This window comes from Furipterus horrens, unplaced genomic scaffold (genome assembly GCF_987537825.1).
Source record: "Furipterus horrens unplaced genomic scaffold, mFurHor1.1.pri manual_scaffold_3, whole genome shotgun sequence".
NCBI classification, from domain to species: Eukaryota; Metazoa; Chordata; class Mammalia; order Chiroptera; family Furipteridae; genus Furipterus; species Furipterus horrens.
Window position 1 is genome coordinate 103,442,814 of NW_028327173.1, and position 26,425 is coordinate 103,469,238.

At 36.5% G+C, this 26,425-nt stretch overlaps 1 protein-coding gene across 1 annotated transcript in view; it reads right to left on the bottom strand.

Annotated features, from left to right (window-relative positions):
• Positions 1–25,096, bottom strand: part of LOC150015605 (E3 SUMO-protein ligase RanBP2-like) — a 73,096-nt gene extending 48,000 nt beyond the window's left edge. Inside the window, exons 1-8 of the mRNA XM_090269934.1 lie at positions 24,906–25,096; positions 13,447–13,514; positions 11,564–11,675; positions 10,944–11,096; positions 5,718–5,948; positions 5,255–5,400; positions 3,339–3,531; positions 256–343 (exon numbers count right to left, since the gene is read on the bottom strand). Coding sequence (XP_090126060.1) covers positions 256–343; positions 3,339–3,531; positions 5,255–5,400; positions 5,718–5,948; positions 10,944–11,096; positions 11,564–11,675; positions 13,447–13,514; positions 24,906–24,977 — 1,063 coding nt within the window. The 5' untranslated portion in view covers positions 24,978–25,096. The remainder of the gene's footprint in view (positions 1–255; positions 344–3,338; positions 3,532–5,254; positions 5,401–5,717; positions 5,949–10,943; positions 11,097–11,563; positions 11,676–13,446; positions 13,515–24,905) is intronic.
• Between the last annotated feature and the right edge of the window lie 1,329 nt (positions 25,097–26,425).

Sequence of the window (26,425 nt, forward strand, 5' to 3'; positions counted from 1 at the left end):
GCTATATAAAGACAGAGTTAAGGAGTTTCTCCCTCTGGAAACACACAATATCAAATATTTGTTCCTTTTTCAGAATATATCATTTCTTCCAATTCTTTCTGTATCTCTTGCCCTCATCAAATATTGCAAAGCAAAACATATGATTATGACAAAGTCTATCCTGGAAAGACAGAGGATATTATCATAAGACGCAATCTAACGGAGAAATTTACCTTTTCATTTCTTAAAATAAAACCAGTTAAACAATGCTATTACCTGATTGGCTCAGACGATCATAGGCCATTGTTTCCAGCAGATTTTGCCCACTTTCTCCTTTTATTAATTTAATCTTTGGTCTTGGAACCTGGTAAGTTTATAATCAAACATTTTAATTTAGTGATTCCCTCATTTCTAATAGTAAGATGGTCCTTTTGATTACATTATTCTCTTTTGGTAATGCATAAAGTTTACCAATGGTTAAACTGAGTTGAGAAACCAACTGCAAAAAACTAGGCACCAAGGAATTTAGATTATCTATAAAAGATGCCTGCAAAGAGCACTTCTGAGAAATTACTTAGCACAGTCCAATGGCATTTGGGAAATGAAGTATTTAGTTAAAGAACTTTTCTACTCTGCAAAAGCAGAACCACAGCAGCAGAAATGACAGCCCTACTTTACTCGGCTCTGGAAGCATACTTGGAAGGGTCACACTGAACAGCATGTTTTCGAAGAGCATGGATAATTTGGGATTCGAATGGGATAAACTGGAACAACAAAGAGAGTAAAAGGACCCCAAACCACATCCTATGAAAAGAGCTGAAAGGATGAGGAAAAAAGAGAATGATGAAAAAAAACACACACTATGCTGCCTTCAGATATTAAGAAAATTACCCTGGGAAGGGAGATAATGGTGGAAAGAAAGTGAAGAGATTAGTCAAAGAACATGCATGAATGACCCACGGACATGGACGACAGTGTGAGGATTGACTGGGAACGGTGGGCAGCTGGGCAGAGGAAGGCCAAGGGGGAAAAACTGTAATAAAATAAACAAGAATAAAAAAATAACCTTGTAAAAGAAGGGTTAGATACTTTCAATAGCATCAAAAGAAAAAACGCCAGTGGGTAGCAGCTTGATAAACATTTTTATTCCATATAAGGAAGCACCAAAAACCAAATTATCCAAAAATGCAAAGGACTACCTTGAAATGTAGTGAACACCCATCACTGAAAATGCTCAGTCATAGGCAATGACTGAAGATATCCTACAAGTAACAATATAAGTATAGCAAGGATAACTGCTCTTAATCTCTAATGCCTTTAATTGGTAGTGGGAGTATAATTTGGTACACACCTCTGTGATTTCAGAATTTTGTCAATAGCTCTACAAATTATAATTGCATAGATACTTTGATCCTACAATTCTTCTTTTGGAAGTTTAGTCTACCCATACATTTTCACATGTGAAATTACACAAGTTAGTCACTACGGAATTATTTGAAATAGCATAGCAAAAAAGCAAAAGTAACCTAATGTCTTGGTTTTAGGGCACTGATTTAAAAACTCCCCTAAAGCTATGGTATATGCAAAGAATGGAATAATATGCAACCATCAAAACAAATGAGGATGTATCACTCATGCTATGCTTTCTGTACTAATATGGAAGTATCACCAATATATATTTCATAAAGCAAAATAAATAAAATGTACAGAATTTTTTCTATCTGTATTTTTAAGGGGAGTAGGAGTGTATGTGTTGTGTGTGTGTGTGCTTGTCTGTGCATTAAAAATTTCTTAAAAACTCATAGCTAGTAACTAACATTAGTTCCTTCAGGGAAGAGAAGTAAATGACTAAAGAACAGAGGTAGGAAGGAATTTTCACAGTACTCTTACCCACAAGTTTTCTAAACATGATGCCAAACTTTGTTGTCTATAACTGTTGAAGAGCACAAAACTCATAAACCTGGCCTGTTTTACAAAATATCCAAAAGCTATCATTTGTGACCAGTTACTAGTTATAAACCCACTCAGTCACATTATTTCAAGTCAGAATTTCCTCATCTTGGTAAAAGGTTTCAAGAGATTTTGTTTGATATGCTTACTGAAATGCAGATATGCTTATTAGAACCACAGCTAATTTTTGATCAAGAGTCCAAAAACCCTGCCATTAAAGTTAGCCTGATATGATTCCTTAAGGACCCCTATGCCAGTCCATACTTGATAAGTCAGCTTTTACAACAAACTGATAGTGTAAAATCCAAGTACCTAAGTTTCCATTACATTCAATGGAAACACATTGTAGATAATAAAGAGAAACACTGAGGTAAATATCCATGTGCTGAAATGGAACAATGGAAAAACACTGGGAAAAACTATGCTTTTCAACAGTAGAAAACTACATCTCCACTGAGGAAAAAGTTTTTAAAAGTGGAGAAATGGTGTATTATATGCTTGCATATGCAGAAAAAAATTCTGAATACCCAACAAACTGTTAACAGTGGTTGGCTTCTAGGAAAGTTAACACTGGTGGGATGAATATCAACATTGTCTGTTCAAAGGATCTGTATGATATGAACTACAAGGCGAGGCCTCCTGTAATAGTAACTCTTCAGTGTACCCTCTACTTTTCATCAAGCAAAAGGTCATTCACTAAAGCTAACAATTTTTATAAGCCAAGCTCAATGCTTTTTTTTGGCATACTGCTTATTTCTTTTCATTTCAGAATTAATGCAAACACACTTAGGAAAACACTAAAACTAAAACAATGGATTGGGGAAGGGATAATAACAGCATCTCATCACCTAAAAACAGTTAACATTTTGACATATTTCCTTCATGTCATATTCTAAGTATAAGACAAGGTTTTGTTTCCAAAGATGAATAAATATATTGCTATATTTTATATATAATACACTCATTGTAACATACATTACGTATGTTTTTCAATTAGCATGTTAAAATACTTGAGGTAAACACATTCTTCTATCATAGTTTACATAATCATACTAAAAAATTTACTTAGGATTTTTGTCCAAGTTATGCATATTTTTTTTTATTCAAGTTTTACCCATATCTGAGATTCTCCAGAAATGACACAGTAAAAAGATCAAACTCTTTAAACTGGTCTCCCAATAAGCCACAGCAATGTGTACTGGAACCAACTGCATCAATGCACTTGTTTAACCATCCTCACCAGTGTTTTAAATCTTGTTATTTTTCACTGATCAAATTAACTATTTCAACTTTAATTCTATAGGTTCATTCATATTTTCATGTATATACCAGGACACACTTCCATGTGAAATAGAAGTCTCAGTGAAATCATCAATTGTCAATTGTACCCAAAACTGGAAAAGGCTTACCTGAAATGCTATGAGATAGCACAATGCAGCCAGCTCACATAGAGCTCGCCACTGCACATCACTATGCTGACCCATCTTCAAAAGCAGAGAACCAGCATGCATATAGAAGTGTCCTTTTATCTCTAAGAAAATAGCTGAGAGCTCATCATTTCCATCCACACAAGATTTCACAGACTGAAGAACACTATCAAAACTGTAATATTAAAATATAAAACAGGTATTAAATTTGTTGCCTTGTAAAAAATCAGATAACTCAATATAAAGTTTATTCAAGCTTCATCTTTCATACTCAAACTCCTAAATAATTCATATTCTTTTGTTTTATAAATTATGCATCATCGAGTATTTTTTATTCCACATATGCTCTACACTTCAAGCTTAACCTCTAAAATGATGTCTTATTACAAAAGTTAGTTAGAGCCCTCCAATCATAAAAAAGATACAAATTTTTAAATAAGATTACTGACTATGGTGTATGTCTCATAATTTAGCAAAATAAAACTGTGAAACTACATTTCCTAGTTTCTTCTCGATAATATGGTTTCATTATTTAATTCAAAGTTGGAATTTCTCAAATTAGAAATGCCTTATTCAAACTGTAAGTAACTGATAAGATATTTCAGTTGTCAATACCATAATGACTCTTATCACACAGATGACTAGTGTTAAATAAACTGTATTTCTCACTATTATTTGTAATCTATGTACTAATTAGTGCTTCTAAATGCAAATGGCCCTCAAAACCTCCATTTTGTAAGAAAAGCTAACACAATAAAAGTGTTAAATGTGATTTTAAAATAATTATAGTAAGAAATCTGAGCAATATACATTCCTTCCAATAAGTCAGTTCTAGAGATCCCTAGAGGTTCTCAAGATCCCTTCAGGGGATCCATGAAGTTAAAATTATTTTTTACAGTATTACATCTTTATCCTCATTTTCTCATGCAAACAAAAATTTCTGAGTATATAAGCCATAATAAAGAAAATGACCTAAATGTTTCCTAAAATAATCTAAAAATTGACATTAGTGTTTTCAGAAACTACTCTTACACTACCATCTTAGAACACTAAGTACTTCAAGGAAACAACCTACCTCCCTATACCCCAGTAAAAAGAACTTCTTTCTACATGTCAAATGGGAAACAAGAATTACTTTTCACATAATGAACAGTCTAAACCAGGGACTGGCAAACTTTTTCTATAAAGGGCCACAAACTAATTTGGCTTTGCAGGCATAAAATCTCTGCACAACTGTTCAACTCCACCATTGTAATATAAGCAGCCATATTTAATATGTAACAAAGAGGTATGGCTGTATTCCAATGAAACTTTAATTACAAAATCAGGCAGTGACCCATACTTGATCCACAGGCTCTATTCACACCCTGCTCTAAACTAACATTTTTATGCAAATCCAAGTGATGTTTCTTTTCAATTGTCCTCAGAATCAAAATGTAGGAAAACAGAAGAATCATATATTTTAGTTATTTTGTTCCTAAACTAAAACACTGTTTTCTGAAATACTAGTCATGTTAATTGCTTATACTAGAACATCTAACAAAAGAAGTTATTCTCTGATTTTCTCTAAAGGTTACATCATTTTTGGAAATAAAATATGACATAATATTGGAACATTCATTTTCAGGCTTGACTCTTTATGAAGCATGTCAAAACTAAATATTAACAATAATTTAATTGAGCCTCAACAATTACATAGTTCTCTAAAAACCAAAGTCATTCAAAACCAGTTATAATATCCCATACAAGACAATTCCTTCCAAGTAATTCATTATATTAGCTATTACTCATGGGTACAATATAAAATGACGCAGTAAAATGTTTAGACCAATAAAACAAATCACTACAAGAAGAAAATATGTAATTTACAATGAAGTACTCTCCTGAACTTCACATACCTTTCCAATAATTCTCTGCTTTCTTGCATGTCTCTTGTTGAGAGCGTAAGATGCATAAGGTTAGCATAGGCCAGAAGTAAGTCTTTATTGGTTGCTCGCCAGTTACTTTTATCAGACTCCAAACACTGCGAAGATTCCAGATATTCCTATTTTGCAGAAAAAACACTAAAAACCTTATCAAGTGTTAACAAAATTTATCAGTTTATGCCTACAAACTCCTTTGCCCTTTCCTATATTTGTAAAACCATATTTTTAAATCAGTCTATAAAAACACCAAATATACATATGTCAAATTTATCCCTCCAAACTACAAATATAAATTGAGATCGACCTAATAAAAATTTCATTTCAGAGTTGCTGTACATAAATAAAAGAAATTTAAGTCTTATGGGGGCAGTGCTTAAATATAAAGGTATATGGTAATTATCTATAGAGAAGTATAGAGACAGAAGTTTTTACCTACCTTAAGGGTCTGCACAACACACAAATTCCATTCTAAACTTGAACGCAAAGCTATGTTTCTCTCTGCCTCATGGCAGTGGATCACAGCATCCTTCAATCTTTCATTTGAGCGATACAGCTCTACTAGTCGAATATTCACATAGACATCATCAGGCCTTGCAAAAAGTTCCGACTGAATCAAGTCAAAAAGTTTATTCCATCCATCTTCACCTTTACAATCTAAAAGCTGTTCCTATTTTTTAAAAAATAATCGTTAATTTGGAAAAATGCCTCTGCAATTTTAAATACATCATGGTTCCTATGAGCACCAACCATTCCACTGTAGTAAATTACAATAAGAAATACTATATCTTTCATACTGCATTAGTCCATTCAGAGAGTTGAAGCTAAACCTCAAGAAATTTATGTGGAAACATCTAAGATTATATAGTAGCAGTGGTTGCCCATATCACCTCAGAGACTACAAGGACTACTAGCCCACACACTTACGAACCCAATCACCACCAGAAGTCTATATGTCCCATTAATCCTCACACTGCTCTGGATCTCCCTAAATCTGACTCAAGTGCTTACACACTGCGCTCTTACACTGGAGATCCCACTGTTCCAATATCTTCTCAGTGTCTTCATCCTCTGGACTTATCTGAATGGAGCCTAACTTAAGATAGCCCCCATCACCTCTCTGTCATGGTAAACTTTTCTCTGCTAATCTACATGCAAGTAGAGGAGTGAGGTTTGAGACCTACTCACTCCCAATGTCCCTTTCAAATCATCTCTCTCCACATCTGTTTATAACCCTGCTCTCTAAAGGACATGCTATCCAGCTATTCACATCCATTCTTCCTCATTAGCAACTAGAATAGAACACTCCTCCTTCATCCTTAAGTGTCACTGGTATTACCAATTGAAAGATGTACAAGGTATATAATTCCCAGGCTACTCAGTTCTTTAATTACCTTATCTCCACTGGCGCTGTCCTACAACTACAGCCTCAGTCATCCACTTGACATTGACAACAGTCTTCAAAATAAGTGTTTGGTCATACCACTCAAACCACCAAACCCCTCTTAGTCTTCTACCTCGCTAGGGTGTCACATACCCTCAATGCCACATCTACCATATGAATGGCTCCATTCAATACACTGACATCACCAAGTTTTAAATATTTTTTAATATTTATTTTTAGAGAGAGAGGAAACGAGGGAGAAAGAGAGGAAGCGAAACATCGATGTGAGAGGGAAACCACAATCAGCGGCCTCTTGCACACACTCTGACTGAGGACCAGCCCTGCAACCCAGGTATCTGCCCAGACAGGGAATCAAACCAGCAACCTTTTGCTATGCAGAGAGAAGCCCAATCAACTAAGTCATGCAGGTCAGGGCCCAAGTTTTAAGTTTCCATAAAAGACATACACACATTCCTTTTCTGTTACGCTAAAATGCCATAATCCCTAATACAGTATCAATAACTACTACTTACTTACACATCCCCTCAATTAATTGCATCTATCATTTCTTAGAAGAACCCTAACATCTGTTTTCTCTGTACCTATACAGTAACAGCTATACAATTTGGAAATCTGCAAGATCACAAGCAAGCTAAAATATTCACTTTCATAATCTAACTTCAAAACTGGTAATGTCTAGAACAAAAATCCTACTTTATCTCTAATAGACTTACTTTCTTCATCCCCTGAAAATGTCACTTCAGACTCCTCCTCTTTCCCCAAATTTCCCACTTTCCTTCAACCCTCACTTTCAATTTACGATCACAATTTATCCTCCACTGAGAAAACTGAAGCCATCATATGTAAATTGTACCCTGCAATATCTAGTTATACTGATCCTCTCCCCGTTCCGTTCCCCTAGCAAAGACCAAGCTCTCCATTAGAGCTCTGTTCTCATTGCTCTCTCTCCTTTACCAATTATTCTACTTTTTTCTGGATCATTTCTACAAACTTACACTTGGCCTTTCTATACTTCCAAAATACCCTAGACTTCGACTGTATGTTTAAAAATAAGTAAAAGATAGACACCATTATGAATGTTTTTCAAAAATTCTCCTCTCATACTCAAGATCTCATACCAAAAATATTTTCATTAAATAAATGACAAAAAACTACTTCCCTTAAGCTTTAAATTTTAAAAAACAATTACTTTGCTAAACAGTTACATATAAGAAAGTTTTAGCTTTAAACAAGATGTTTAAAGAGTTATTAAAGGTAATCAGAATGTTTCAGAAATATCTAACTTTTGTTATTCTGCCAGAAAAACAATCCCCTACCATTATATTGGATTGGCCAAAAAGTCTGTATGGTTTTTCCATAAAATAAAAGACACATTTTTTCATTTTTATCAATAACTGTATTGATTTGGATATTCTGAGTATGTTAGCCATCTCCCATATGGTAGACCGTTGATTGATCTCAATTAATGTCTTGATTTGATTGCTATAAACTTCAACTGGTCTACCCGACCATGGAGCATCATCCAGCGAGAAATCTCTAGCACAAAACTTTTCAAACCACTTTGACATGTTCGATCAGTCACAATACCTTCTCCATACACTGCACAAATTTTTTTTTTTGAGTTTCAGTTGCATTTATCTTTCCTGAAATACAGCATAATATGCCAAAAATGTTGCTTATTTTCTTCCATCTTCAACATTAAAATGGCTACACAAAAATTCACCAATTTTGATAAGTTCTTTTTAATGCACACTGATATGACAGCTGTCACAATACAATCTCACAAAATTGTTTCAAATGAAGTTCAAGACAAGTATGGGCTATCAGAGCCATCTTACAGAAGAAAACAAGCTTTTTGGCCAATCCTATAAATGTTCCTTAATGTCACTGTCACCAGATGGACTGAAATGTTGTGGCCAATAAAGGGTATTATGCTTGAGGCATAACACAAAGATAATAAGGTAAAGAAATCTACACACCTAGATCTAACATTTTAGATGAATATTTAAAACCCAGCTGCTTCTAACAAAAAAGAGAAAAACCTTAATGATACTAGTATTTATACAGACTTTTAAAAAATTAGATTTTTAAATCTGTGCACAATTATTCATAATAAAAGTTATAAGAACCAAAACAGGAAACCACCAAAATATCCCTCCAAAGTAAATCACTAAACTGTAGAGCACATCCCATGCTACAAAATACTACTCAGCAATGAAAGAAACAAACTATTGGTATACACAGCTTAGGTGGATCATAAGGGCGTTATGCTGAATAAGAAAAAGGCCAACCTCATGTGAGGTTGAAATTACAGAATTACAAAAAGGAGAACAGCCCTGGTCAGGTGGCTTAATTGGAGCATCATCCTGTGCATCAAAAAGCTGTGGGTTTGATTCCCGATCAGGACATACACCTAGGTTGCGGGTTCAATCCCCAGTCAGGGTGCATGCAGGAGGCAACCAATCAGTGTTTTTTCTCTCTCTCTCTCTCTCTCTCTAAAATCAATACGCACACTCTTGGGCGAGAATTTTTTTGAAAGATGGAGAACAAGTCAGAAGTTGTCAGAGATTAAGGATGATAGGAAGGAGGGAGTGGATATCACTATTAAAGGCGGTAGCATAAGTGAGATCTTTGTGGTGATGGAATAGGTTTGCATCTTGACTACCATGACCCCGGTTCTGATACTGTACTATAGTTACATAAGATGTAACCACTGGGGAAAGTTGGAAGAAGTATAGACAGGACCTCACTGTACAATCTTTACAACTTCCGGTGAAAAATCTATAATTACTTCAAAATAAAAATTTTAAATTCTATCAAAAACATGTATAATGGGGGCAGAAAGTTGTTAGAAAAAAAAAGACATTTAAAATTCCATTTACCTAGCTCCTTTGGAAAGACTATGTCCACAAGTTACTTAGTAAATCAGGATATTTTACTCAGTAAAAAGTAACAATCATAATTGGTTAATATATTAACAACTTCTATCACTTTTAGTAATTACCTATAAAATCCTAGCGAAACTGTCTTTTAATTTTTGTTTGAAAACCTCACTATCCCATAGTACAATCCTTTCCATTTTTAGATAATAGTTTTTTAAACATTCCCTAATAACCCTAAACTATCATCCTATGTGCAGTTTTCACCCAATGAAGTAAAAACAACTCAATTTAAATCTTAGCCTCACCATACAGCTACAAAACTGTAAAGATCCTAAAATATTAATCATTCCATAAAAGTAAATGAGATACCATTTGTAAACCATAATAGGCTACTACAACAACATATGCTCAGAAGTTTTAAAGAAAAATATTTTGTTTTGCCATTCTATATTTATTTATTGTTAAATTAATTTCAGAGAGAGGAAGGAAGGGGGGAAGGACAGAGGAAGAGAGGGAGAGAGAGAGGGAGGAGGGAGAGAGAAGGTGGGGGAGAGGGTGGGAGAGAGGAAGAATCAATTTGTTGTTTCATTCAGTGGTGACTCTTGTATGTGCCATGAGAACATACAACTTCAGTGTATCCAGATGATGCTATTCAACTTAACTATCTAACCAGGACTTCCCATTCTTTCATTCTTTTATACAGATATTTCCTCTCCCTTTCTCTCCCTTTCTTTCTTCCTCTCATCCTCCCACCCTCCCTCCCTTTCTTATTTTCTCTCTCTCTCCCTCAAATCAATAAATTTAAAAAATTAAATTTTAAAAACAGCCCTGGCGGGGAGGCTCAGTTGGTTGGAGCATCATCCCGATATGCCAAGGTTGCGGGTTTGATCTGGGATCAGGGCACATATAAGAATAACCAATGAATGCATAAATAAGTGGAACAACAAAGTCGATATTTCGCTTTCTCACTAAAATCAATACATTTTAAAAATTAGATATTATTGATATATAACACTGTATTAGTTTAAGGTGCACAACATAAGAATTTGATATATGTATATACTGTAAAATGATTTCCACAATAAGTCTGGTTAACAACATCACCCACAGAGTTACAAATTAAGTTTTTCTTGTGATGAGAACTTATAAAATCTACTCTTATCAATTTTCAAATATACAATACAGTATTGTAATTACCTTATAACTATAAGTTTGTATCTTTTGGCCACACTCATGCATTACCTACCAACTCTCCACCTGCATACACATTTGTTTAGTAAGTTTGCTACTGAAAAGTCATTTAAATTACAAATATTAGAAACAGTTGTGTCTTAAGTTTTCTCCAACTGCTTCTATTATGTTTTGTTCAGGTATTTACCTTTAGTTTATAAACTGCAGGACTTCCTGGAAAAAGTTTAGCTGCTCTTTCAACCCAATATTTTGCTCTTCCATCGGTAATATCATTTTTACAAAGCAATTCTGCAATCTTCAACACAAGATCTTTTTGTGTTGGGTTCAATTCCACTGAACGCTGGTATCAAAAAATAAATAACAACTTAATTGGTTCCTAAAGTACATATACTCATAAACATAACAAACTCGAATCCTAAATAACATGCTATTTCAAAGTTGTTAAAATTAAAGTGTCTGAAAATATGTTTAAAATTGAACAAAAATTATGTTTTTATTAGGTAAATACCAGAAAGAAAAAAGAAAAAGAAAGAAAACCAGACACATAAGAAGAGCATTTCTGACCATGTTAGGCTATAAGTGTTACTCTTCTTTTAAAAGTGCTAACCTCTTAATTATAAATTACTGTGTACTTCGGGCCAAATAATTTAAAATCAGTTCCAAGCTGTGTCACTCAACAGTACTGCGATACTAATGCTTGTTTTCATGACGTCAATAATATATATTTGAATTATTTATTACATAAATTACTCTGGGCATTGTGTGTTTGGCTGTGCAAAACCTAAATTTTAATCTTACATAGTTTACCTTATAACATTCAACCGCTTTATCTATGTTTTCCTCCACTTCATAAAGAAGACCGAGAAACCTGTGAGCTTTGGGATCCCTTTCTTGCACATTAATATATGTAGATATGTATCTGTTTAAAAATAATAATAGCAAAATAAATAACCTTTAATAATCACATTTAGAACTATATTTAAATAACTGGAGTACTATACATCTTAAACCAAAGCAACCATTCAACACATTAATGAGGGGGACCCAAAAAAAGCAGAATTTATTTATTAAAAACTTCTGTATTTATTCTTACATGTTTAAACTTCAGTCACCTTTCAACTACTCTCCACCTTATACAATATACCTATCGAGACATTTTTTCCACTGCTCAAACAGTTTTTGAACTCGTAGATTTTGACGCCTTTTACTGCTTCTGCCATTTTTTGTTTCACCTCTTCCACATGGCAAAACGTTTCCCTTTGAGGACTTTTTTCATCCAGGGAAACAAAACAAGGTAAAGAGGGAAGGTGGGGCACAAGGGTTATGCTGGTCAAAAACTGCTGAACACTCAGCACAGTGTGAGCAGGTGCACTCATAAATCACCCATCATGAAATAGGCAAACACACTTAAAGAGTCTTCAAAAAAAAAGTCACTGAAGCCAACACATCCTCTCACAACACCAGCTGGTACAGATACACATCGGCTGGTTCCTAGAACACTCACCTAGTGGGGCAAAGCCTGTACTACAAGGGGCTCACCCTACAGAAGATAATTCCAGTTTTGGGGAGAGTCGCCCCTCATAATTATTGACTACCACTATTTAAACTAAAATATGCAGATAACTCAAAGTACCCATAGAAACACACACAAACACACATATAAATATGACAACATACTATTAAGAATAAATGCTAAATTTACCAAATGTGTTTTTTTCCAGGGCTACCAACATAAGAAATAAACACATAAATTGCTTTTTCTTCCTGATTACATTTTGGCATAGCACTAAAGAGTCTGCATGGAAATTAGGCAGTAATGGCTATATTTTTAAGTCATCATAATATAAAATACTAAAGAGCAACAATTTCCCAAATAACAACTAAGAGAATGTATTTACCTTTTAAACAAGAAAATAATATCTAACAGCTAAATACAGTTTCAAATGCAGGTAATTTTCATTTATTAAATCAAGGAGCAACTAAAAATAAGTTAAGCACTTTCTAGGTTCAGTGAGTGATATCATAAGAGAAATTAGACAGACCAACACTTAAGGAAGACGTGTCATATTAATAAGGAATGAGAGTTAACAGCCCCAAGGCTTTTATTAAATAGAAGTGCTCTCACTTTCCTTATCAGTATTTCCATCTTCCTATCAATGTCTTTAATAGCCTGCCTCCCTCCTCATTTCCTGCTTTAAGCTACTCCAAATCAGTAAATCAGATCACCCACCCTCTTGGCCCAAGGATGAGACAGTCTCATTGCCACCTACTGAGTCAATTAAAAATCATTTATACTAGCTATTCTCCTGCCCAAAAATCAGTTTAATTTTGTATTTATTGCTATTTTCCAGTTGATTAATGTATAATGCCAGATACGTTACTAGGACGAAATTAAGATATAAGTATGGTTGTCTTTTATTCTAACACAGAACAATCTTTAGAGAAAGTGTTTTAAGCCAAACAATTTCTTGCCTTAGGCAGGCATACAGAAAATACTCATGCTAGGCTTAATTTCCATGGAATCTAGGCTAGTTCTTAACATCAGTCTTAGTGATGAATTCTTATTTCCAGGACATACTTAGGAAGAACTGCTAAAAAAACAATTTTTTACCCATTTCAGTGAAGAACATGAGATAAGGTAAAGGCATTGATTTTAGAAAACTATAGCATGTTTACAGTCTGGTACTTACTTTTTAGCAAGATCATATTCTTTGGCTTCATAATACAGCTTCGCAAAATAGAATCCTTTCATTGACTTCTATAAAACATTAAAAGTTTTTTAATTTTCATATTTTGAATTTTGGAAAATTTTTACAAGAATTATAAATCTGTCCTAATCGGGTTACTATTAATATATTTTATCTTCGTTCACTTAAAGGTAAAAGAAATTGTCTGTAAAAATGCATGCATGTTCTAAAAGCCATCACTCCATGGTTTTATAATTTTCATCATAAAACAAATTTAAGTATAGCAACATAACACATCAGTAATTAAATAATTTATGTCAGCAAAAACCTTAGAAATCATGTGGTGCTACTCACCTCACACATAAGTAAACAGACACTTTTCAGGGAGGGGGTGGAAACCAGAAACCTCTCTTCTACCACCTGAAAGCCTTTATGGGGGAAGAATAAGCAAGTACTTCACACCTATTAAGGCACTGATCCAGGCATTATTCTCTCTACAGATCCCTATTTTATACTCAAGGAACTAAAAAGGGAGAAATAAAAATTTAATTCTGTTAATACGCCAAGTCCACATCCTTGCTCTTTTATTGCATAAGCTCCAAAGCCCAGAATGCAGGGACACAATGAGATAATGTTATATACATGTGATAAAAGAGTATATAGCCATCAAAACATCTTATTTTTGAAAACTATACAAAGACACAGAAAAAAAATCAAGACTCTAAATGAGCCCTGACTGGTGTGGCTCAGTGGAATGAATGGGTGTCATACTATAAACCAAAAGGTCTCCAGTTGATCCCTGATCAGGGCACATGCCTGGGTTGTGGGCCATCCCCAGTTGGGGGTGTACAAGAGGCAACTGATCGATGCTTCTCTCCCTCCCTCCCCCTCTCTCTAAAAGTAAGTAATAAAAAAATTTTAATCAATGCATAAATAAGGGAGACAACAAATCAATGTTTCTCTTCCCTCCCCGCCCCCCGCACCCCCAAATCAATTTACAATAAAAATAGAGAGCGGCAGAACTGTCTGTAAGGAAAGGTCTCATTAATGGAATATTTGATCAGAAACCCAAATAAAATGGTTATCGAGGGCAGATGAGGCACCAAATAAACTACAATAATTTAACTAGTCCCCACTGTTTACTATGTTTCAATTTTTCCTTCTTATGAAACCTGTACATAATACTCCTAAATCACTCATCTTAATACTCTTTTCATGACTTCAAAGAAATGCTGCTCTCTCATCAACATGAGCTGTCAGTCCTATCTTCTATGATATCCCAATCCATCCATTTTCCTACATCTGTATTGCCACTAACAAAGTCCAAGCCTGCTATGATCTCTCCCTGGAACCAGTGAAAAGGCTAATTGCTTCCTATTTCCCTCTGCATACTTTTCCTCCCGTCTAATTCATTTGCCAAAGGAATATCATTTTAAAACACAAGACAAACCACATTATGCCTCTGCTTAAAATTTAAAATACTTCCATAGCTTTTATTACACTTTGAAATGTGTTTCTCCTGGTGAAATAGTTCTGAGGAGTCTGACTTTAAACAAAGGCAAACAGTGAATACTGATGTGATGTGATACGATGTGACTTTTGCCCAGTGCATTCAAGATCAGCTTGATGAAATTCAGTGAAGGCACATATATAGCAAACTATGATTCTCTTAAGGTAGACAAATGCCTCATCATCTAATGTGAGACACAAATGAATAAGCAAAAATATTCTCACTATTCTAATGAAACTACAACAGCTAAGTAGCCACTGACTGAGAGAATCAGCTGACAAAGATGATCCTACTGAGCATGACTCTAATCTGAAAAAGTGAAGTGGGAGGTCCCCAGTGCCACTCCCTGCCTCTCAACCTCCTCTCTACACTTGGGGAGGCAGGATTGGATCCAGTACGTGTGTCACAAGCATAATGCATGTATCCTAAATCAAACTAGATAAAGAAAGAAAACTGCAGTGAAGCAGACAGGGAAAAAATCACTTTTATCTAGAATTTTTAGTGTAAATATAGACCCTCAAAGCAGGACCTCTCAATCTTTTTGACCTTTTTAGTTTTAAGTAGAAGGTATCAGTAAAGGTACTACGAAAAGGAATTCATCTATCATTGGACCATTCACACACTAATAGAGCTGGGTTTCGACCTTCAAGAGAAAGGTTGGTTTTACTCTAATGACAATGGGTTGTTTTTCTAATACTCCTGCTCAGTACAGGAAAAACTGGAGTTCAAAGAACTGGTGCATGTGCTTGCCTAAGAATTAACTAAGTCAAAGTAACATCAGTGAGATTCTAACCAAATGCTTCTAAGAATCCTCTTAACAAGGCAACACAGCAGCATGGTGGCATTTCAAATTGCTCTGGATAGCAGCTCCCCCAACCTTCCATGACTGAGGTATGCCTTCATTATTTATCACAAAGTCCTATTTATTTCCTTCATTGCATTTATACAAGCTATAATTATTTATACTGCTTTTATGAGTGTTTGTCTATCCCTCAATACTGTAGGCTCCACTAGAGTAGGGCCCCTGTGGCTTGATAACTGCCACGGAACCAAGAACATTATCTGACAAGTCATACATAGTCAGTATTTACTGAAACAGATAAATTTGTGTACCCACTGATTATATCCTTATGAGAAATTCCTAAAACTTAAATTAGTGCAAATAATATAAAAATTTGAAGTTTCTGCTATATTACCAATTCTCCATAAAGTTTCTATCAACTTACTTCCCTCCTCGGTATTTGAATGTCTAAGTCAGAGGTATATATTTTTCAAAATTGTTTTTTTCTATTTCTTCAATCATTGCTAATTTGATAGGTAGAAGAGGTACCACTGAGTCAACCTAGCATATCTATAATTAATAAGAATTTTAGTAGTGATGCTGAAACATTTATAGTATAAATTCTTTATCAATATACTTTAGCTATTCCCATTTTTAAGAGGGCAGAGAAAAGGTTGTCTGTCTAATTTTTAAGGGTTCTTAACCACTGATATTTGAGGGTATTTTAGTTTTCCTAGGTTGACATTTGTCTCAGTGTTTAGTATATTTGTGAAGTAAGACTTTGATTTTTACACAATAATCTTTATGTTTACTTAAAAAAAAAATAAAGGTCTTTCTCGTTTGAGATACATGAAATATTTATCTGTATCTCTTTTCAGTTTCTCCAAAATTACTGTTAAGTTTGAAACTTATTTTGATAAATAATGTAGGCTAGAGCTCCTTTAAAAAAATTAAAAAATAAGTGTCAATTCTTCAAGCAGCATCTATTAAATAATCCATCTCTTCTCCAATTATGTAGAATACTACTTTGGATACCACCAAATTCTTATGTTATGGCATCTTAATTCAATAAAACCCCTTTTTCCTATCACACTTCCCAAAGAATATGCAAATAATGCCCTTACTGGTGTGGCTCAGTGGACTGGGCATGGTCCCACAAATGGGAAAAGTCCTGGCTCAAGTCCTGGTTCCATTCTTGGTCTGGGCACATGCCTTGGATTGCAGGCTGGGTCCCCAGCTGGGGGTTTGTGAGGGACAGCCAATTGATGTTTCTCCCCTCTCTTTCTCCCTGACTTCCCCTCTCTCTAAAAGTAAATAAAATCGTTTTTAAAAAAAGAATATAGGGGATTATTTTTTAACCATAAAAGCAATACAGGCTGAAGGTTAAAAAAGTTTAACTTAAAAATACAGAAAGGCATAAAGTAAACTATAAGACAGTTAAAAATGTTTTTCTGCCTATATATCACACTATTTTCTCCATCAGGAAGCCAATACTGCTAAAGAATTTTTAAATGGCCTAACTGACAAAGTGAAGGAAGATGGATGTGGATAGTTATTCAGAATAAACAAGAGCATGGACATGTTTTTGGGCTAAGAAAAAAGAGCCAGTTGAGGGGAGGGGAAAAAAAAAGCCAGCCAAGAAATAGGTAAAATGAAGGCTCATCACACTAAAAGGAATGAGAACTAAAACAAGTGTCAGGAAGGTACCTCAAAGAAAAAATATATGATGACATGGCCTGGTGGTTCACTGCCGAAAGTCTTCAGTTTTACCAATAATGAGGCAAGATAACTATCACCACCACACCCAAAAAGCCACAGAAACACTATTTCTATTACGTTTTATAGCTAAGTTAATAAGAAGACACTAAGTAGACAACAGAATAACTATTTAAATCAACTGCATCTACTTACATAGTTTTGAGTCTGGAATAAGGTAGGCTATTTATATTGTCAAATCACAATTTAATTACAAAGAAATTTAAAATCTTTAAAAATGACTTGACATCTAGTTTCCAGTCCAACCTGGAAGGAACTCAAGAAGTAGCCACGCCATCCTAACAAGTAAAAAGCTGAACCAACTAAAAATAAATAAATAAGCAACTTTTCTTAAATCCATAAAACAAGTTAGCTCTGGCTGGTGTGGCTCAGTGGATTGAGCGCCATCCTGCGAACCAAAGGGTCGCCGGTTCGATTCCCAGTCAGGGCACAAGATCTGGGTTGCGACCACATCCCCAGTTGGAGGCGTGGAAGAGGCAACCACACACTGATGTTTCTCTCCTTCTCTTCCTTCTCTTCCCCTCTCTCTAAAAATAAATATGTAAATCTAAAAAAAATTTTTTTTAATAAAAATAAATTTTTTTAAAAAGCAGTTAGGCCATTAACTTCCCGCAAAATTGGAGAGACAACTAATTACAGAGAATAAAATCTTACTATAGCACTCAGATAAAAAACAGGATGACAGCTAAGGGGGTCGGGGAGGGTAGGGAGTGGAGAGATTGAGCAAAAAGGAAAAAGGACCTATGGACATGGACAACAGTATGGTGACTGCGGGGGTTAGTGAGGTGTAAGGGGACTAAATGGTAAGAAAAAAAAATACAAAACTTTGTTCAGTTAAAAAAAGTAAAAATAAAAATTGGTCAAAAACTTGAACAGACGCATCATCAAAGTAGCTACAGACAGTACATAAACACATAAAAAGACTCTGCACAATTTAAATGCAAATTAAAATGGCGTACCATTACATTCCTAATAGCCAAAATCCAGAACACTTACAACACCAAGTTAGAATATGGTGCTACAGGAACTCTCATTCATTGCTGGTGGTGGGAATGCAAAAAAAATGGCACAGCCACATTGGGAGACAGTTTGGCAGTGTCTTACAATACTAAACATATGAACTATCAATAGTGCTCCTTGTTATTCACCCAGAGGGGTTCAGACTTCACATAAAAACCTGCACACAGATGATTGTAGCCAAAACTTTGAAGCAATCAAGATGCCCTTAGCAGGTGAGTGGATAAACTGTAGTATATCCAGACAATGAAATATTGTCCAGCACTTAAAACAAATAAGCTATCAAGCAAAGAAAAAACATGGAGGAAACTTAAATGCAAATCACTAAATAAAAGAAGCCAATCTAAAAAGGCTACATACAGTCTGATTCCAGCTATATGTTCATTCTGGAAAAGGCAAAACTATGGACACTAGTAAAAAGATCAGAGGCTGTCAGGAGCTGAAGCGAAGGAGAAATGAATAAGCACAGCACAAAGGATTTTTAGGGCAGTGAAACTACTCCACTTGGCACAATAATATTATGCATACACATCATTACAATGTCAAAACCCATGGACTCCACAATACCAAGTAAGAACCCTAACTTAAACTATGAACTTTAGATGATAAGGATGTATCAGTGTAGGTTTATCAATTGTAACAAGCGTATCACTCTGGGGGCGGGGGGTGTAAATAAAGGGAAAGGCCATGCATGTAAGTAAGAAACCTCTGTACTTTATGCAATTTTGCTGTGAATATAAAACTGCTCTTAAAAATAGTGTAATAAAAATATTTTAGGATTCCCGGTCATGATGGAGGTCTAGATAGACAGGCTTCATGCGTGTCCTCACGCAACCACAGATAGATAGATTACAACAAGATCTCAAAAAAAAACAACCAAAACGTCAGAAAATCGAGCTATATCAACTTAAGACAACCAAGAATTAAAAGAAGCTACACTCATCCAGACAGGTAGGAAGAGTGGAGTTGCGGAAATGGAGCAGAGGCAGTGTGGCACTGAGATGTGCAGGCGGGGGTGTCTGAACAGAGGGCCCCACATTCTCATGTGGTAGATAAAAATCAGGAGGGATACCTGGAACGAGAAATCCCAGCCGTAGGCCAGACCACAGAGCCCAGAGTTCCAGCACAGGGAAAATAAACTCCCATTACCTCTGGCTGTAAAAACCAGTAGGGGTTTAGGCAGCAGAAGAAACTTATTGGATTTTGCTGCTTGAAGGGTCCGCACGGTCTTAGAACATACACAAACCCTAGGGCAGCAGCTGTAAGGGCACCAATTGCATATGGGAAGTGGGTGATGTGACTGGAAACAGGGTGAGTACAGGGAAAATGACCAGAAGCCAGCCAGCAGCACTGTCTCCTCTCCAAGCCTTCCACCACAAAGTGGTGAAGGAGGTTGCCCCACCCTGGCAATTACCTAAGGCTCCACACCACACAATTTGGAACAGGTGCCCTTTCTACATAGGCCAGGCGACTAAGAAAGGGAGTAAAAACATCTCTACCTAATACACAGATATAAACACAGGGAGGCTGCCAAATTGAGAAAGCAAAGAAACATGGCCCAAATAAAAGAAGAGAACAACATCCCAGAAAGAGAATGAAATGAAAGAGATAGCCAACCTAACAGATGAAGAGTTCAATACACTGGTGATAAGGATGCTCAGAGAACTCCCTGAGTACAGCAAAAAAATAAAGGAAGAAATGAAGCTTACACGAAGTGATATAAAGAAAAATATAAAGGGAACTAACAATGAAGGTGCCAGGATTTGAATCAACGATGTGGGAAAAAAGGAAGAAATAAACATTCAACCAGAACAGAAAGAAACAAGAATGCAAAAAAAAAGGAACACTTCAGAACCTCGGGGTCAACTTTAAACATACCAACATCCAAATCATAGGGGTACCAGAGAAGAAGAGGAAAAGCAAGAAATTGAAAACTTATTTGAAAAAATAATGAAAGAAAACTTCTCTAATCTGGTGAAAGAAACAGACATAGCAGTTCAGGAACCACAGAAAGCCCCAAACAAGTTGAACCCAAAGAGGACCACACCAAGACGCATATCATAACTAAAATGCCAAAGGTTAAAGATAAAGAGAGAATCTTAAAAGCAGCAGGAGAAAAGCAAGAGTTACCTACAAAGGAGTTCCCATAAGACCATCAGCTAATTTCTCGAAAGAAACTTTGTACACAAGAAGGAGCTGGCAAGAAGTATTCCAAGCAATGAATAGCAAGGACCTACAACCAAGATTACTCTATCCAGCAAAGCTATCATAGAACAGAAGAGCAGATAAACTGCTTCCCAGACAAGGTAAGACTAATGGAGTTCATCATCACAAAGCCCTTATTACATGAAATGTTGAAGGGACTTATTTAAGAAAAAGAAGAGCAAAATTATGAACATTAAAACAACAAACTCACAACTATCAACAATTAAAATTTTTTTAAAAAACTAAGCAAACAACCAGAACAGAAACAGAATCATAGGTATAAGGATCATTTGGAGGGTTATCAGAGGGAGAATGGGGAAAATGGTGCAGGGATTAAGAAGCATAACTGGTAGGAGCAAAACAGGGGGATGTTAAGAATAGCATAGGAAAGGGAAAATCCAAAGAACTTGCACGCCCAACCCATGGATGTGAACTAAGGGAGGGAATGCTGGAGGGAAAGGGGGTAGTGGGTGGAAGGGAGCGAAGTGGGAAAAACTGGGACAACTGTAACAGCATAATCAATAAAACATACTAAAAAATAAGAAAAAAATTTTTAACTCTTAACTATTCACAAATGCCCCTCAGCAAAAGGAAACAACACATTCAAAGTACAGTAGTCCCTCTCTATATCGCGGTTCACTTATCACGGCCTCACTGTATCACGGAATTTTTTAAAATATTATATTTAATTATTTATCACAGATTTTTCGCTATACCGTGGGATTTTGCAGTATGTAAACTGATGAGCTCCAAACTTGTGAAGACCAACAAGAGTGAGGGTAGGGGTTATAGAGGGGGATAAGCGAAGTCTGGATAATGCATGGTGACTTCCCCAATCTCCATACCCTGGAGGATAAGCCCAAAAAATAGAACAAACAGAAGATACAAATAAAAGAGAAAAATGTAGAGCATCAAACCAGAACCAACTTATGCTTTCACTTATATATGGAACCTAAAGAACGTTAAAATAAACAAAATAGAAACAGACTCATAAATAAGAGACTGACAGTTGTCAGAGGGATGAGCAGGTGGAGAGCTGGGTGGAAAAGGTGAAGGAATTTAGAAGTACAAATTGGTAGTTACAGGATAGTCAGAGATGTAGATTATAGCATAGGGAATATCATCAATAATATCACAACAACTATGTATGCAGACAGGTGGGTACCCAAAGCATCAGAGGAACCACTCTGTAAAGTACATGATTTTCTAAGCACTATGCTGTACATCTGAAACTAATACAGAATAATATTGAATGTAAACTGTAATAGAAAAAAAAATTTTAATTTAATTTTAAAATGTTTTAAATTAAAAACACATGAATCATAACAATGACAGAAAATAAAAGAGGGGAGAGCAGACCTCAAAGAAATGTCCCTGAATTGAAAGAAGTAAGCATGCTAATTCAAAAGAATCTTCCAGAAAACCTATAAGCTACCAAGAAAAAGGAACACATCAGACGTCTAACAATAGTACAAATGACAAAAAAATAAGTAATGCTCTCAAAATTGAAGAAACAATTATTTTGAAACTAGGATTTGATAACCAAATTATCAATTAAATTAGGTAAAGACATTTTTCAGGCATACTACATTTAAAAAAAATATTCCCATACATTTCTTCTCAAAGCAAACTGGAGATTGTGCTACACCGAAAGAGGAAGTAAGTCAAGAGGACAAGAATTAGAAGAAATCAAAAGTCTAACACAGAAAGTGAAAAAATTTCTCAAAATGATGATAAACAAAACTCCCAGGATTACAGCTGTGTAGCAAAGAGAAACAGAAACCAATCCAGGTTGGAGCAGTAAAGCGAGTGCTCCAGAAGACTCTTTAAAAAAAAAAAAAAAAAATGCTTTTTAACTGTAAATTGATTATGTGAACTGTTTGATCACACTTGAGAATTTAAACTGAGTTTGGGTAAAGAATTAGTAATATATCACAGAAAACTTAACAAACCAAAAAATTATTAACTCCAGAAAAAATAAAACTACACTATAAAGACAACTCAAATGCACTAAATATTTATTTACCTAAAAATTACAATAACAAAACTGGAAGAACACAAGAAAGGAAATAAAAAGATATGTGGAGAGATCTGGAGGAACAAAGTAGAAAGCATTTTAAATGGAGAAAAGGAGATCAAGAAATAAAATATACATGGATATTATCTGGAAGTATGAAGTATAGACATAAGCAGTAGAACAAACAACTAAGCCGTCAAATTGCGTATGAGGAGTAGAAATCGGGGGTCTGGCATGGGAAGCCAACTAGACAGAAATATAGGAATACTAAACAGAAACCATCTGGAAAAATAAAAATTAAAGAAATACCCCTAGCCTCTACTCACCCACTAGAAGCCAACAGTGGGAGAGGGCCGACATACTCAAAATATCCAAATCAATAGTTATTGGTGAAAATGAAAAATGCATCTTTTGTTTTATGGAAACAGCTAAACAGACTTTTTTGGCCAACCCAATACTAATATCTTTCTACTCTTCACAGTGCCAGTCACTGCTGCCTCCACCACCTCCCTTTTTCATCATTTCACTTAGATGTAAGTTTACCAAATACATTCACAAGTTTCAAAGTTATTCATTTGCTAATCAATATTCCACTGATACCCCCCGGTTCTAAAGTAAATAATTTATCCCTGTTTGAAGAAAATTCTGCCTCCAAGATAGTTCAAAGAACAATCTAACTATGGCTAGACCAGTGGTTCTTAATTTCTGGGAACCATGGTCCCTCCCCAACAACAACCTCATAGAAAGCTCTCAACTTGCATTTTAAAAAAAGGTTGTATCAATTTCAGGGATTCAGAAAACCTTATTAAGGTTCTGTTTTAGACTCGGGCATTATATTTGTGTAGGTAGGTAGATACCTATTCCTTTCCTCTGGAGGAATAGGCTGTAACGTACTCCACTATTCCTTAAAGAAACTAAATCAAACCCCTACCAAAATCCTGCTGAACCACCTATTGACTTTGGACAAGTATCTAATCTCTCCAGGTGTCAATACCCACAGGGTTGTTGAGAACACAAAATAAGACAGTATATAATAAAAGATAAAATTATGTTGCTGATTCCCCTTGAGTTTTGGTGTTTTGTGTTTTTTTCTTTTTTTACTTCATCATTTATCTTTATTCTCATAGGCCCTTGCCCACAACGGGTCAGAATGTCTTTTTACATCAGTATCTATTTAGTGCTAACTATGTGCCAAGTGTTCTCCTAAATGTTTAACATAGACTGTCCTGTATGCTCCTGTCAATACCAAAACTCCATCTTATCGATGAAATAAGTTTAACTTGCCCGAAGTCGCACAGCTTATAAACAGCACAGCTGATTCAAGCACAGGCAAACGGACTCGAGGCCCTGTGCAGCCACTCTTCACTCCTTTAACCTCACACACACCCAATCACTAAAGCCGCGTTGCAAATATATCTAGCACATTACAGTTATTTACCCTAAAACAAAAAAATGCCCTAAGAACATGTGGTTTACAAGACTTAAAAGGTTTAAGACATAACGCCCTATAAAAATTTAAAATTCCCAAGATTCCGTTTTAATTTAAAAAAAAAAAAAAAAAAGTAAAAAAGCAAGTAAGTTTCCAAAGACTGCTAGGAGTGGAAGGGGGTAGGACCTGCCCCAATCCCGATACAGTGGGGGCCTCCCAGCGTCTTCTGCGCGGCCTGGAAGACAGTGGCAAACGTGGCTGCCTCTGCTTCGGGTCACCCAGACGCCGACGACGAAGCCCGTCACAGCAGCAAAAGCCCACCCCGGAACTGTCCCAATCACCGCTGGGTTCCAGCAACCTCCAAGCCTAGAGGGCGCAACCTCCGCCGTGGCGGGTAAGTGTCTGGGAGACGAAAAAAAAGCCGCCTCCAATGGCAGGAGCCCAACCCCGAGGAGGAGGAACCCCCGGACAGGATGGGCCCGCGGGTGACAACAGTCGGGAGGAGGCTTGACCAAGAGAAAGAGCTGGCACTAACGGCCGCCCGCCGCGGCCTCACCCCTTTTCCCGTCCACCTCGAACTCACAAACCCCCCGCCGAACACCGGACCGCATGAGCTGGCCGGCGCCTCACTAGAACGCGCCAGGGAGCCATGACGCGGGCGGCACGCGGGGCCGGGGCCGGGGCCAGGCCTGTTGGGAAGCCACCCGACTGGCCAGGACCCACTCACCTCTCGGAGCGACGGGGCGAAGCCCTGCACTGAGGCGATGTACCGCTCCACCTCCGCCTTGCTGCGCCTCATCGCGCCGCCCAGCTGGCTCCCAACGGGCGAGCGCTCAGCGTTGAGGCTCACAGTAGTCACTGTCTCCAGAAGTCAAGCGGCTGAAAGCCCGTGACGAACTGCCGCCGGCAGAGAAGTCACCGCCGTGTGCGTGTTGCGTAAGCACTATGCGCCACGCCAGCGACTGCTGCGCAGCGGCTGCGCACAGCCAAGCGGCTGCAAACCCGTGACGCACCGTCGCTGGCGGAGAAGCCCCCACCGCGTGCGTGTTGCGTAAGCACTATGCGCCACGCCAGCGACTACTGCGCTGCAGCTGCGCACAGCTATCCCGCGGGCTCACGCTGAGGTCCTGTGGCTCTTACCTCAGAGTTTGCCTGTCAGAAACAGCGTGGGCAGCGACCCAGACCTATGTGAGGAAGACGTGTTTGCCGTGGCCAAGGACTAGTAACTGGGTCAGCGATTTTTTTAACCCATGTGTACCACAAGAGTTTTTAAAATGTGCAGTACCTATGTAGGCAGGGGCACTGACCTCTTTTCCCTTGCATTGTCATATAAAAAAATTGTAACAGCCAACACAATAAAGCTGTATGGTGTGAGTGAATCAAAATTAAACCTATTTTTTTATTTCAGCAAAAAACATGTTTTGGTGTGCTGCGGGATTTTAGTAATTGGCTAATGTTTGCCGTGAAATGAAAAAGGTTGACTTGCTGAACTAGATCAATAAAATAATGTTGTACCTGATGAGAAAGTTTTGGTCCTTCCTTTTAGCACTCGGACCATTTTGCCGTGTATGTTCCAGTTGGAATATTTTGTAGGCGATTGGTTAAATGTATTGTGTCAGACACGTGAATGTGAATTATACAAGTTAAAATTCATGCTTTCTAAAAGAACTTATAAAAAAGTGCAAATTTAAGGTGGCCACAAAATACTGCTTTTGGACAATTATATATACATATATGTGTACATATATATGAATGCCCCCACACAATTTATACTTAAATAGCAAAACAGGATACACCAAAATGTTAACAGTAATCATCTCAAGATGTTGAGTCATCTAGATTTTCCAAATCTTCAGAAATGTTTACTTTTGGAATTTGAGTTTTAAAATCTTAGTTCAAAACAGGTTTTATAAGATTTTTCCAATTGTGAAGACATTTTTATGCTTTAAAAGATCACATCTATAGGCTCTTAATTATCTGGGAAAGTAGCAAACAAATGAAATACCTTGAAATTTTTAACTGGAGGTTTAGGATGTTATTGTGATGGGTACTTGTTTTCTGAAGTTTCCAAATTTTCTACAGTCAGTAAGTATTGCCTTTATAAAGAGGAATAAAATGGCATTTTCTTTTTTTTCAATCATATATAATATGAATAAGAGAAAAGAAAATGATGAGCCTGAGGTTACTAGTGTGAGAAATGCTCACAATAAAAACCAGGACACAGGACTTGAGCAGCAAAGCGAGGCG